General features: G+C 43.4%; 1 protein-coding gene across 2 annotated transcripts in view; it reads right to left on the reverse strand.

Moving 5' to 3' along the window:
- The window catches only part of Ogdh (oxoglutarate dehydrogenase Nc73EF), a 179,391-nt gene that overhangs the window by 53,286 nt on the left and 110,896 nt on the right, over positions 1 to 15,209 (reverse strand). For both annotated transcript variants that reach the window (XM_037413353.2, XM_075880061.1), the window contains 2 exons: positions 9,885 to 10,155; positions 4,475 to 4,602 (listed from right to left, as the gene is read on the reverse strand). In XM_037413353.2, the coding sequence (XP_037269250.2) occupies positions 4,475 to 4,602; positions 9,885 to 10,155 (399 nt within the window). The remainder of the gene's footprint in view (positions 1 to 4,474; positions 4,603 to 9,884; positions 10,156 to 15,209) is intronic.

The raw sequence follows: 15,209 nt of genomic DNA on the forward strand, positions 1-15,209 counted from the left end.
CAAGTGCTAATAGTTTCAATGTAAAACTGTTTCACTACAACATACTTATACGTTATAAAGCATAAGTACAAAAAAGAAGGCTTACTTTTAGAAAAAAAAATAGGTACAATACATTCAACACACAACCTAACACATACACAGTGCACGTGAGCACTACTACTTCAATAAAAGCAAAGTGTTAAACCACCTCACAGTGCAAGGGATGGACCAGTCCACATAAGCATTGGCAGCACCTGTCAAGTTGTTTGACTGGCACAAGAAATGCTCATGTGGACCTGCGAACCTGATGACGTTGAAGCTCAGGAGATCATTCAAGAGGTCCATAAAGCAGAAGTGAGTGGGGGTGGCAGAAAAAATAAATATCGAAAACTGATGCACATTTTTGTTTATTGTTTCTCAACGTCATATACAGCTCTGAATCATTGCCATTAATTTTTTTAATGTAAGCAATCATACTAACACTTCTAATTATATGGCATGTACAGGCACAAATAATTTAAGGAACGAAACGTGCCATGTCTAGCGACAACTAGTATCGTTTGCCCGCTTTTAAACAGTATTCTTCTCTGCAATGCACCAGTGTACTGGGGCAAGAGTGACTTGTTCTGTAGGCAATAAAATAATGTCAGGCCAGGAAATTTTAGGACAGCTATATTTTCTCACTGTTTTTTTTTTTTTGGCGAGTTAAGTGTTGTTTAACAGGAGAGTTATGAGCTTATCTACACAATCAGGATGTTTTCTCAAAATTCGGGAGTCTCTTAGGCCAACTGGGAGAATTGGAAGGCAGGCAGGCAAATGGCCATTGTTTCCATTAAATCCACCAGAGGCACACAGATTAACATTTATTATGTAAAACTTTCACCTTTATTTTCAAATATACATGAACAGAAGCACTTAAACTGGCAAAATAAAGTTTTCAGGCATTCAACACAAAGCACACCTATGCCTTTGGTTCTCATCTGGATGATGCCTACACTGCACGTGGCAAACGCAGACTACATTTCTTGCTAAAGATTGGCACAAGTAAAAAAATTTTGAGGCGAGTAGGCCATTTTGACACTGCATAACGCAATTTCAACAAATTTCGTGCTTTTAGCTCAGCTTGGCATAAAAATAAGGAACTGTATAAAACTGGCGTAGCTGTTGCACCCATGCCGAAGGAAACCACTCCCAAAAGCATGTAACATGATGCTGCTCTAGAACTGTGCTATACTACGACAGCACTGCTAAAAAAAAGCAAAGCAGCTTTCCAGCTCACGCACAGACAAAAATACTGTAAAAACCGGAATATAGGTCGACCCCCCCCCCCCCCCCCAAACTTTGAATTTTCAAAAAAAAAAAAAAAACATTTTAAACTGCAAAGTATCCCAGCACACACTTACCTTAATAAATATGCCCTACAACCAGCTACACTGTGGTAACATTTTTTTTTTATTAGGACACTAATCTTACGCAGTTAAACGGCGGAAGGCCACCAAGTGCTGTACTTGAGACTCGTCCGAACTTGAGTCTGACGACGACTGTTTTTCACTAGTAACATCCCAGAGTGCATCATCTTTCGTTCTATCCAAAGCGTTACTGATGCAGCATTTGCAGAAAGACGGCAGTACACCGCTTAAGCGCCAAGCCCTTCCGCTTCATAAATCGGCGCAACCACAATGGCGAGCCCTTGAACTGCACCCTCGTAAGCACAGAGTCGTGTGCTGGAGAGCTTTCACACGGATGCACTCTGCTGTTGAGGACAGTGATCTTGCACGTTGCTCCCAGACAAATTCAAAGCGTTTATTGAGCACTAAGCCCAGTGGCTGGAGGATTGATTTTAGTCCCCCAGGAATCACGACAAGCTCTGTCTTGCCATCAGCCAGAGCTCCCTTTACATCGGCCATGAGGTGGCCACAAAATGAGTCCAGCACCAACATACTCGGTTGCTGAAAAAGCACACCGGGTTGCCGATTCCACATGAGCCGGATCCACTCAAGCATGAGGGACTCGCTCATGTACCTTTTTTTCGTTTGCTCTCACAATAACATCCCAGAGAAAGTATTTTTTTGATAGACCTTTTCTCTTGATCATGATAAAAGGGGGCAGCTTCTTTCTATCAGCTGTGCGCACAAGCATCACTGTAAATTGCGAATGCTCATTTCCCGTTGTCAAGAGCTTCCCTTGTATGGATCCTTTAGTGGTCGTAGTTCGGTTCGAGGGCATGTTAAACCAGATCGGAGTTTCATCACACCGGCCCATGTGTGGCAATGCTGCCGACGAACCCCAACAATGAAGCGCTGATGCTGGACCAGCTTATTATTGAATTTTTCGGCCAGTTCTTGGCACACGCCTCAGCGCAAAGCCCTTCCGCTTCATAAATCGGCGCAACGATTGCGAGTCCTTTAATTGCACCCTTGTGAGCCCAGAGTCTCGCCCTATATCGATAGCTTTCACGTGGATGCACTCCGCTGTCACACGTAACGACCTTCCACGAAGCTCCTGGAAGGATTCGGCGAGTGTTGTTTTCAGTGCAGGGTGCACTTCAGTTTGTCCTTAAAGTGAAGTTTTTTTTTTTTTTTTTTGTTGCTGCAGGATGTGATGCACTGCTTTTGGCTCCTCCAGTATTGGACGCTTTTCTAAGATGCACCGAACATCGTTGCGCCACCAGGTTGCCGTGCTCTTCAGCATACTCGATGACTTTTTTTTCTTAAAGCCTATCGTAAAGTGCCATCGACTACCACTCATTTCTGAAGGAAGAAGGAAACAGCAGACTGACAGCAGATAACCGAGGCAAAATGGCGTTGTTAGAACACTGTAGGCCTTGCCTAGCCTTGCCTAACAGCACCGCTGCTGATGTTCGTGATGGCAACGAAGGCTTTTGACTTCAGCTGCCCATTGTTGGGAGACTTCCACATTTTTTTCTGCCAATGGCTGGTATTATAAGATCAGGATCGACTTTTCGGTGAGTTTGAGTTAAAAAAAAAGGAATTGGACCTATATTCCCATTTTTACAGTATAAATATTGCAACTTACTTAAGCTGCAAAGCAGCAGACAAACATTTTTCTACTGCAAGTTCATTCAAAGTATGGTGAATGATACATTTTGTACACAGAGCACCTTGCGGAAAACATCTCTATATATTTTTCATTAGAAGTTTATACTTGTTATGAGCCACCTCTAACTTTAGTCGCTCCTATAGAAATCTGTGTACTTACAGCTTAAATCAGTTCTTACATGTCATGCCTTCCATGTTCTGAAGCACTGTATTTGTCCTCAAGGGCAATCTCAAACTCTTGATATTTTTATCCCTACTGTATCTAAGAGGTTGGTGTGTATCTGGAAGATTTTTTTCCTTGCTCTTTTCAGGTTGAGCATAATCCTCCTTTTCACTAGGGTGTGATCACTAAACTTTACCTTGTCTCTCACTTTTGCGTCCTGTAATATAACCTGGTCCCAGCACATTAAAGGGGCCCTGAAACGCTTTTTTCAGCAACCATGGAATTAATCCACTGGACGAGCTTATTGCCTCACAAATTCAACACCACAAAAACTTTAAGAATCCATCCAGTACGAGCGGAATTACAAAGATTTGCACACGCTGCAATTGCATTCTCTCTTCTCTCGTCCCGACGAAAGCGCTGGAAGATAAGCAGAGAGGGATGGGAGGGGCAAAGAAACAAACAAAAAAGTCTAGAGCATCTTATGACCTTGAACACTTTTTTTCTTTCTTTTTTCTTCGAATACGCAACTTTTTCAGTTCGATCGTGCGCGCACGCATGGACAAGTGACAGCCTCTCGCGGCAATCTTTGTAATGACCGAGTGCGTCATGTTAAAATCAGCTAATGGCTGATAGATGGGCATTTTACGAGTAATTTCTGAGCGTCTTCAGTGATTTGTAGAGGGAAGAAAAAGCAATTTTTCGCTGACTTTGATAATTTATTGTGAATTTCAGGCCGCATACTGCGCCATAACATTTGGCTCGCGTGTTCTCGGGAGCCTCTATTACCGATCGGCAGCGTTTTCTGACTATGCTCACAATGTGTTGCAGGGCCCCTTTAGGAAATTAATTTTTTTGTTTCTCCATTAGGGCTTCTTGACGTCAGCCTACTATTTGTACGAATACTCAAGAAGTTTTTCATTACACAACCTATTTCTTTCTGCGAACAAAGCTGCCAATTAATTTCGCCACAGCCCGAGATATGCATAGATTCTGTCAGTAAATAAAGATCGTAGAGTGACTGCTCTGAAATGCATGTCTCAAATCGAATCCACAAAAAAGGACAACAGTTCTTGAACTACCGAAGTTTATATTTCAGAAATGCTATAAGGTTCTTTCAGTGGCTTAGTGTGCATACGACAAATTTTTTATTTCATGCTTCTAGGACCAAGCTCGCAAGAACTAATAATTGTTCGATTCAGCAGTGCACAGACCTGCATGTGCACCAAACAAGCATGAATGAAACAACATATCTGGGAGTAAAAGAGCTTACCAAGTACGCCATACTCTGATAGAGAGCTGTTGCAGACAGTGTAAGGTGCCTGGTCTGGCCAAAGGTGACACAGGGGTCGGTAGGTCGTCTTGTCGATCGTCTGATGGTGCAGCACATGATGGCGGTGACTGTCAAAAAGAGCCAGAGTATCTTAAGGCCCCGAGAAAGCCAACTACATACATTGCAAGCCAAAGAAACCTACATTCGTCATACCGTAACCAATTGTTTTATGGAACACTGTCTTGTCGAGTAGTAGCATGATTAGCAGAACATGTCTGTGTCAAAACCACAATGGCACTTAGCTGCACTGCCAAACTTGTTTCGTGCAGATGCAGTTCATCATGGTCACTATGGGGATCATTTTGTCATCACCACGTCATGGAGAACCCATTAGAAAGGCAGTAAATGCCCAAGCACCAGCCTGTTGCCAGGTGTTTTTGCATGAGAAAGATTTTTGTCATTCCAGCTGCTTATGGCGTGCCAACCCATTAGTACCGATTTTTAAAAAAATTTGTGCAGGAGCAGCAAGATTCTCACCCGCTTATCAAGAGACAATCATTACACTGACCACATCTTTATCGTTCCCACTAAAGGAACATCACTGGTGCCACTATACGCAAGGATACAAACTTGTACAAAGAACCGCATTGATTAAGGCACAGCAGGACAAAGATAACATAGCATCTGGTAGCATGGAAGTGAAGCACTCGGCTGTTGTGACAACCATCTAGACAGGGCAGCAACATATTTTTCCTCAATTTCTATTAGGAAAAGAAGCAATTCTACTCCATTTTGTAGCCCACTCAAATTAAAGTCTACAAATTTGTCGCTAGAAGAAGAATGCTAAAACGAAACGTTAAGTGAAGAGAAATTGAAAAATCTCACTTCTAGACAAAAGAATTATAAGTTCTCAGGTTTTACGAGCTACGTCCATGATGCAATTGTGAAGCACACCCCAGCAGGAAACTTATCTAATTTCGATCACTTGTAGTCCTTAAAAAAGTGCCTAAAATTAATAACTTCACAGGTGCATATCCCCTCATTGAAATGCAGCCACTGCGGCTTGAATTTCACCTAAGCCCTTACAATGAACAGCAAAACAGCACAGCTGCTAAGGCACCATGGCGGGTGCACTTTCAAAGCACCAGACGTACCAGTCTTATGAATGAAGATATGAAAAGCCAGAAGAAATGGTAGGTAAAACAGTGTTATAGTGTGTTACAAAATAAAACAGTGTTACTAATACAAAAAGTTTGGCTTTGCATTCTTTTGTTGAAACATGTTGCTGGGGGCCTGTTAGGTCATAACACAGCACATTCTTTGCTGCAGTGCATGACAGATAATTACAGGCTTCTCACTACCGACTGATTTCAGTTTCAGTATGAGAGAGCACCGAAAACGTCAAGCCGTCAGGTGCAACATCACCATCTAGTATGTGCAGCGATCGACCACGTCAGCATGCAGACCTGTGAAGCACTTCCGCATGGTTTGCATCAAGAAGTCCTTTTTTACATGAAACGAGACAGCAGTGTCACCAAACAAAACTTTCAACACGTGTGTCGCAGCCACAGACTCGTGAGCAGCCGCCGAGAAGTATAGACTGTTGGAACAAATGCAGCAAAAGAAAAATGGTAGCTATGGTGTCATCATAACTTGTTTTAGTGACTGCAGCACGGTAACGTGAGCAAAGCAAGGGGGTGAATGTGGAGTCACTTTTGATGACGTCAATATACCTTTAATGTTCAAAATTCATGAAAAATACCTTTCACACAACATTTGGTGTTGACATTTTATAGATGATATATGTATGCATGTTCATGGGCATTGGTCCCGCAGGCTATAAGCAGGGGTGAAACAGCCAAATTAGAGTTTGAAGCAATTTTTAGAGCAGCAAAATGTCCCTTTTGGAGCACTAAAACCCAAATTTGGAGCAGGTTACGAAAAAAGGCCACCCATTCTTTATCATGAAAGACCAAATTTGGAGCAATATAAACCAGAAAGCGTAAATTAAAAAAATCACAGCATATCCACAGAGTGAATGATGATTGGAGGGGCGAAGCGTTCGTCAGCCCGTCCGTGCTTTCATCCGCCCATTTGTTCTTGCTTCCGTCTGTCCATGCATCTGTCTATGCATGTGTCCGTTCATCCACGCATCCATTCGTGCGTCTGTTCGTGCGGCCGTCCCTCTGTCTATCTGTCTGTCCATCCATTCGTTCGTGCGTCCACCCTTCTGTCTGTGCGTCTGTCAGTCAATCCGTCTATCTGTATGTCCATCCGTCCGTCCGTCTATCTAGTGAACACTCCAAGTACAGCCATCTCGCATATTTTCATCATGTATTCATCATACACAAGTGCCGCCATCCAGCGGACACTCTAAGGACCGCTCTTTCGGGTATGTGCCACCGGTGGCTACATACACCGTCGAAGAATGGACAGACCCACACCCTAAGGAGCTTTGCCCCTAAAAAACACAAAAACGATATATACAAGCCATTCCACCTCACCTAAATCATGTAGAGTGAGCATGAGCACCGCTTTTTCAAAGAAAGCGTTTTAAACCACCCTACTAAGCAAACAATCATAAAGTCCACAATAGCATTTGCCGCACCCCTCAAGTTCTTTGACAGACTGCGAATTAAAATGTGGCTCTGCGAAGCTGGCGACCGTAAAATTCGGGAGAAACGTATACCGAGAAGTAGGGGTGGCGAAAAACAATTGCTAGAGCACAATTTTTTAGGGCAGCAGGAATGTCCATCAATGATCAAAATCACTGCCAGTAACTTTTCTTAGATGTCAGCGATCATACCAGCACTCTGAATTATGCAGCACATACATGTATGAATAATTGAACAAAATGTGTTGTGTCTCGTGACTAGCGCTAACAGCCCCTTGCAAATCATAACGCGCTTATCCAGAGGGCACTAGTGCATTGCGGCGAAGGTAGCTTAAACCGCATTCTGCGCGGGTTAGAACAAGGCCAAAGGTCGGCCGCATTTTCTCATGGGGAGGAACTCTAGTAAATGCGTCACAAAGTAGTGGGGGGGTATCGCGTGAATGTTGCGTAATTCGGTGTGGTTTGGCACGAGACGCGAGCATGCACAGTGGGAGGGTCGACGACACCACCAACGCCAGATTTGCAAGTGGGTGCGACTATAAAATGCTCCGCATTTAAAAAACAATTTCGAACAGCCCCACCTCACTCCCCATCTTTTATTTTTTTTTTTCTATCATAGCCGCAGTAAGTTTAGAGCCCTATTTCTCGGCTCGCTTGCAAGGCGTGCTCGACGAGATAAAGTAACGACACCCATTGGCTCGGCGAAGACACGATATGTATCGGCGGGACAGTGCAACTTCAAGACTTTTAGAAAAATGTTTTATGAGCCATTGTGGCAACCAACATGGTGGTCCCTTGAGACGCCAGCGTTCAGAGCACGTCGAATTTGTTCATGTGCCGAAACTGCGGCCTACGCTTTAAGCTTTACTTCCTAACATGTCATTACCGCATTTGCTCGCAAGGAAATTCATATCTCCTGCAAGGGTTGGTGGCTATGGCAATGCATTTTTGTCTTGAAAGAGAGAGAGAGAGAAAAGTATGGCATCTTGCCGTAGGTATCCACTGCGGTCTGCGGACCGATGAGCACGTGTCATTGCTACTACATCTGGTTCATTGTGTCTCACAAGTGCCCTCGCCTAACAGTGTTTTAGGATTAAGGTTTGCACGTTTGGATTGATAATGCAAACTGTAGGTGGCCAATGTGGTCTCCATTTCTCCCTGAAATTAGCGCTCCTGAAGCTGCTCGGGCATTTGGGCACAGCGTGGCGCAATTTCCACAAATCTCATAGTTTTGGCGCAGCTCTGTGCAACAATGAAGAATTGTATCAAATTGGCGCAATTGGCACAGCTGTTGCACCCCTGTACAGTAAAATCTCGGTATAACAAACTTTAGGGGACCGCAGCAATTTGTTATTTTGAGAAATCGTTATAGTGAAAGCCCAAAAATTAACCATAAATACTTATTTTGAACAGACCAAAATGACTTATCTTTACAACGGTGGTTCATTGAATTCGTTTTTCACAATAAAAAACAAATGCGCAAGTGAACACCAAAAAATGCACGCTTCCTTAAAGAAGTCAAATTTTTTTTTTGACGCCTGCAGCACAAACTTTGCACCGCGAAGGCCTCCAGCTCATCCACATTCTCCTTAGCGAAAACTGCTTACACTTCGCCGTAAGCCGAGATGAACTCATTGTAGTAGCATCGCAGCGCGAACACTGACTTGCTTTGCGGACCGGATAAGTGAGCACTTAAAAGATTAACACGACTGACTAGACTTCCTCAGAGCCTACACCCCTTTGGCCTCCTCTTTTCTGCCACATTCTCGTGCAAACGAAATTCCCTCAAAAGGGAACTTCTTTTTTGCTTTCCCCGCCTATTTCTTTATTCAGGGTTTCAATTATAACATAGAGTAGCACGAAGAAAAATCGCACGTCTAACTTCATGCGCATTCACAAGTTCCGCAGCAAGAGCAATGAATTTTGCGAGATATACTTGGCTAGACAAACTTCTGTAGTAACTGTCTTGCTGTGGGGAGGTTGAGGGCTGTATTTCCTCGGCTACTGAGTAGCCGCTGCCATACCCTTCCCCCCCATAATCATTCAGTGTGTATCTAAAAGGCCTATGGTGGGCTCCGGGCAGACGCATCGCAGCACTCTTGAAAAGCTGCTTTTCTTAAAAACTCTCTGCCTCAACACAAGCCATCAAAAGCTGTGATGTCATGGCAAGCTTGTATAGGAACATTAAAGCTGTGGAAGAACATTAGAGCTGTGGAAGAACATTAAACCCATTATTCCTTCTGACAGCTTCACTGGTTAAATGGGACATGAAAAATGACTATATACTGGCCTTTGGTATTGTAAAATAAAAACTTCCAAAGGCAGGCAAAACATTTTTTTGCCTTCAAACCAGTTATTCCCTTAAGTGTGTGCACTGATTGCAAATATGATATTTAGGTGTCCATAATGCTACTGAGCAGTTTTCTTTAGAATATTCTAACCTTACAAGTGCTTTTTTAGAACTTGTGTCGCTGGTGGCACAATCCTCGATGTTTTGACCATGTGCTGTTTGAAAGGATAGCAATGAAGAGATAGAAAAGTTTAGTTTTAATATAAAGGTACAGAAGTTTAACTTAGTCCATCTGTGTACCTTCAGCATTGCTCTTCTTTCAAACAGCACTTATTCAAAACTTCAGACACAAACTAGTCAGCACGTAGCCCACAATCCTTTGAACTTACGATGTTTACTTCAGGACTCTTTTAAACACAATGTAATATGTTGCTCAAAAGATGCACTCTCATAGGCACCGAGGCCAATGCCCCATGCACGGTAGGGAGTGAGAGCAAGGGGCCTACCTGAATGTGCCCCGTTCAACATCCTGTCCACTGAGGCGCACGTGGATGCCCTCCTTAAGCAGGGAGCCAAAGGCCATGGCTTCGCCAAGGGCCCAGTCAGCAGTCTTCTGCTCCACCATTTCAAGACGTGCCTTGAGGATACGTCGCAGGCCCGGGTGGATCTTGAAGTTGCCCGGCGGGGGTGAGCTGAACGCAATGCCTACGTGTTGCAGGATGTCTTCGGGCACACCAGTTGGGTCACACTTGATGGGATCACGCTCCCCGAAGAACCCTACATTCCACATCGCTAATGACTTACTGCGCACAATAAATAGGTGCAGTTGTCCTGACAAAATTTATGAATGACGAAATATGTATATGGTGGTGGATTGCTTTGTACACCGAATACGTACATGGAAGATTGTATATGGTTTTTACTTATTCCTGTCAGCTGTCATCAAAGCTAAGACTGTTTCAGGGACAGACGCAGTATTTTTCTGATGAGGATGAGAGCACATGGAAAGTCCGAAGACTGAAGCTGAGTATGAGGTGTCAACACTCAAAAATTAGAAAACTTCAGGGGGGGGGGCTTGCCAAACATTCAGACCCCCCCCCCCCCCCGACCCTTCACCATGGGTCATTCTAAATTAGGAGTTATATTCATCCACAAGTTTTAAGCAAATTAAACTATATACCATTTGATGCTACATGTAACACTGAATGCTATTATGCATTAATGACTTAATTCAAGACGGTACACATCACAGGATAATATGGAACAATGCAATATATAATGAGGCCTCGATAGGCACTTGGCAAAGAAAAGAAGTTTGTGAACACACAACAGCTAATATTAACTGTCGAGTTTAACATGCCACAACCACGATATGATTTAATAGCGACAACAAAGTGGATGCCTCCAGATATTTCGACCACTTAGGATTCTTTAACGTGCACCTAAATCTAAGCACACTCACCATCAGAAATGTGGCTGCCATGGCTGGGATTCAATCATGCGATCTGAAGGTGAGCAGTCAAACACCATAACCACCAGACCACCACGGCGGGTAAGATGCAACGAAAACTTTAATATAAAGCCCAAGAGGGTATACAGACAGCTCCCATTTATCAAACTCCTGCAAGACTGCAAGATTTTGAGCATTGAATCTGTGTCATCAACCCAGAGTATTTGTTCATAGTCTTTGGCTAAAATTGTTCTCTACGCTTGGTGTCAATAAATTCGCAATACATTATACACAAAGGTGAAATGCAGTAGCATCCCTACCAAGTTCAAGGATTCTGAACCCGGAAGACTTCCGCAACCGGGGAGGGGGGGGGGGGGGTCGTGTTGATTTATTCTTTTTTTTTTTTGTACCGAAAGAAGAAGCAGAGTGAGTGAGCAAAAACTATATTGTAGCAAAAACTTCAAAATCAGAAGAAAAAAAAAAACATCTTAAGTAACGGGAGGAATGGTCTAGTTGATTTATCCCCCCTCATTTTTGGCACAAAAAAAAAAAAACAAACAAAAAGTGTGTGTGTGCGTGCGTGTGTGTGCGTGTGTGTGTGTGTAAACGTCGGCGTTGCAGTCTTATAATGGCTTAGAGTGGCCAAACACACGAGTGTAGAGTTTCCCAACTACAGCAGAAAATGACAGTCTCAAAGGGGGGAAAATTTACTCATTTATTTCCCGAAATTTCGAGTTCTATTGCTGTCAAAAGAATTCACATATGTCTTTCTAGGACACACGTGAACGGATGAGACGGCACAGCCAGTTGCCAGAAAAGCATGATTCGCGCGAAACCAACTAAAAATTGAAAGCCAAAACATAGCCAAAGTACGCAGATCGACAGGAACAACGTATGCTACTAGATTCTTTGGACAGAAATGCCAGATTGCTTTTAGTCTTTTTTACGTTTTTATTGCCCTTAATCTGACGATCACGTCGCCGCGGCCACGGCTTTTCGTGTGGCGGATGCGGAAAACAGTAGTTTTCCGTCTGTATGCGCTGGCTGCGCGTGTACCCCCAAAAGCAAGTCGTTTTTTGCTATCTATGACTGCACCTGCCGCGGTTTTGTCCACAGTGTTTGTGGAAAACAACGTCAAGTTGACCGGTCGAGCATTAGACGCGCGTGCACTTTTGGAGTTCTGCCAGTTACATCGTCGCCATACATGATCACGTCTACAGTGACCGCGGTTTCGTACTCAGCAGTTGGGGCAAATGATAACTACTGTTCTGACAGTGCGTGCACTAGCCGCACACATCCTTCCAAAGCTTCGAGCACGGTGATTTCAGCCTTCATTCAATTGTTTGAATATTAAAGTTAATTCGACCAGCCATGATGAGAAAAAGCGCTCGGAACATGTCTGAATTTTGTCCCAATAGTCCTTGTGAACTTTGACGAGAATCACACACATTCATATTCGCCACTTTCACATCATTAAGATTCTAAAGTACATTTAAATTAAGTCTCCTAAATTCGTTTACAGTCACCGGCGAATTTTTCAGACTTCACAAATGCACCATCAATGTTCCCATTGCACTAATGCATTTTTGGGACACATATTTTGGATGAATTTATGTTCCGAAGTTCTACTTTTCACAATGAATTTTGTTTTGAGATATGCCGCTCGATTTTGAGAACCGCCACGTTGCATTTTTTGTTGGCTTAGTCGAGTTTGGCTTGCAGTGGCTAATTATGTGGATTCCAAGATTGGAACCACACAAAATCTTCCAGTTTTGGAGGCCATGTCTTAAATTCCTTGGCTAGTTATCAAAGCCTCGTTATCATCATCATTTGGCCAGTAGGTTGTTTTTATTTTCTGAGCATTTGTTTTTCTGGTCATCATTGCGCATGTGGTTGTGTTATTGGTGTGCCAAGTGTGTTTGAGAGGTTGTGTTGGTTTGAGCACCGCTTGAGCAGTCGTGCGCATCACATGCTCGCTGCTGTTTGCGATTGCTCAGTAGCACTCAGTGGTCACTGGTCACGATGCTCGGCTATTGACTTGGAACAAGGGGGTTCGATTGCGGCCACGACAGTAGCATTTTGAAGGTGGCGAAATTCTGGAGGCTCACATACTGTGCTGTGTCGGTGCAGGTAAAATAAGCCCAGACCGTATTGTTAAATCAAGTTTTGTGCGCTTGGTTCCACGGAGCCACCAACTTCGTCACTTGCAATGGTCACAAGCAGCAATTGCCAATGCGCTTGCCAACGATGTTACTGTATCCCAAATAGAATGCAAGGACTGCATGAAGGATGACATTATTGGGTTTTTTTGGGGGGCTTTTCTTGTCCAAATAAATTTCATTTTCACGCTTGACCATTTTTTCGGACTGTGATTTTTCGGACTATTTCACAGTCCCCGCCAGGTTCCCACACACACAGTCCCCGCCAGTCCACGCACACAGTCTCCGCCAGGGTAGAGACTACAATAAAATGCGGTGGGTTCGCAGAAAGCCTGAATCAGATTGGGCTGCAATTTTCTTAATGCGGCCAGATCACACACAGAAAGGTCGATTTCCGGGAGATTGTCCTGACAACCGTAAAAACGTAAGAACTGGTCGAAATCTCGGGGAACCCCACAACATGAAACTCACGAGGCGCGGGAAAAATTTCGTTGAAGTGAAAATTTCGTTGTAGTGAAATCGAAAATATATAGCTGATCTCAGCTAGCAAAACAAAGGAACCTTTATTCTAAAAATTTTAAAAATGCTCACTCCTTCCTATTCTTTCCCAGCAGCGTCACGAGGCGATTCTCACCCATGCATAACGAGGCCATGGTGAAAAGCACACTGAAAAAACACCTAAAACCACCTTCATGAACGAACCAAACAGTTGCATCAACATGATAACACCAGTCGCTGTCCGCCGGCAAAGTGTATCCAACAGCGCCGAGGAGGCAGGGCATCATGGAGCGGCGACTTTTGCCTTATTCTATGCCATTCTTATCATTCATCACTCGCGGCTAGTTGATTTTGTTGATAATTCAGAGGAACATCCACTCTGATTAGTTACCACACTGGCCAAGCGCAAACAATGATAAGCATCGGAATCGGAAAAGGCATCGTTCCATGGTTGCACCCTGCAGCTGGGTGAAGGAAACCATGAACTGAGCCAACTGAGCTTCAGCTTCGGATTGTCTGCGGCTTTTCAAAAGCAAGCCAGCAGCAAAAGCAGGGCCCTCCATTAGTAAGGCAGTCTCATTGCCATTGCTATTGAGCAATGGCGGCGCCTATGCTTGCTGAACAGCGGCGGTTTCCGGTGGTGCCAACGCGTGTTTTAGACTTCGTTGAAGCTTTTTCAGGCTCTGAAAATGTATCGAGATGTTAAAAATTGTGTTCGCTGCATAGAGATGTTAAAAATTGGGTTCGCTGCATAGCAATAAGTATCTGAGCCTGGAATTGCATCGTGAAATTTCAGTGAAGTGGGACGACAAAAGAAAAAGTGTTCGTTGTGGCGACAATATTTATGCATCGACTCTTACGGAATGCTGATGGGGAATCATGAATTTTTCGTTGTAGCAGAAATTTCCTTGAAGCGGCGTTCACTGTAGCGGAGTTCGACTGTAGTATACTCACTAAACAAATGCCTCTCAGTTGGATATACTGCCCAAGAGGAATAACTGCCTTTAATATGACTGGTTTTGTACTCATATTCTTAACCCCTGTCCCCTCCCTCCAGCAAATAAAACTCCTTTAAGGATGGAGGGAGGAGGCGGGGTTTTAGAACAATCAAAGATGGGCAAAAAAATGAATTTTTTGCAAAACTTATTTTTGGTATGTTTGTACCTCTGAGCACCTACTCTCAAACTACTGACGCCAAACTCAGTCAGGAAATGCGATAAAATGGGTCTTCAAAGCACCCCTGAAGCAGTAAAATGCCCCTAGAAAAACAAAACTTGTTCCAAGTTCGTGCACACGCCATGACCTCTGGAGAAGGCCGAGCGCCGCCACCTTGAGCTGAATTTGAAGCTATTTCCTGTGTGCGTAACTTGCGCCATCTCTGAATAGCGTCGTCCAAGCAAAATTGTTTCCATCGCAAGTTTTCTGAAGGTCATTTCTCATAATCTGAGAACTACTTGAGGTACAATAAAACCAACTAGATTTTTGAAAACAGGAGAAACACATATACACACTTAACTTCATTAAAATATCTCTAATATAAAAATTCAATTTTTAAGACCAGCATCTCCCCTTAAATGACGCATATTTTCTTGGTCCCTTCAGTTTCGATGAGTCTATTGTATAATAGTGCGAAAGTACAATTTTTTATGACCATAACATCACACAAAAATTTTTCCCAGAGGTTTGCTGTATGCTAAAATTTACTAAAATTATTCATACATCAG

This window comes from Rhipicephalus microplus, chromosome X (assembly GCF_043290135.1).
Source record: "Rhipicephalus microplus isolate Deutch F79 chromosome X, USDA_Rmic, whole genome shotgun sequence".
NCBI classification, from domain to species: domain Eukaryota; kingdom Metazoa; phylum Arthropoda; class Arachnida; order Ixodida; family Ixodidae; genus Rhipicephalus; species Rhipicephalus microplus.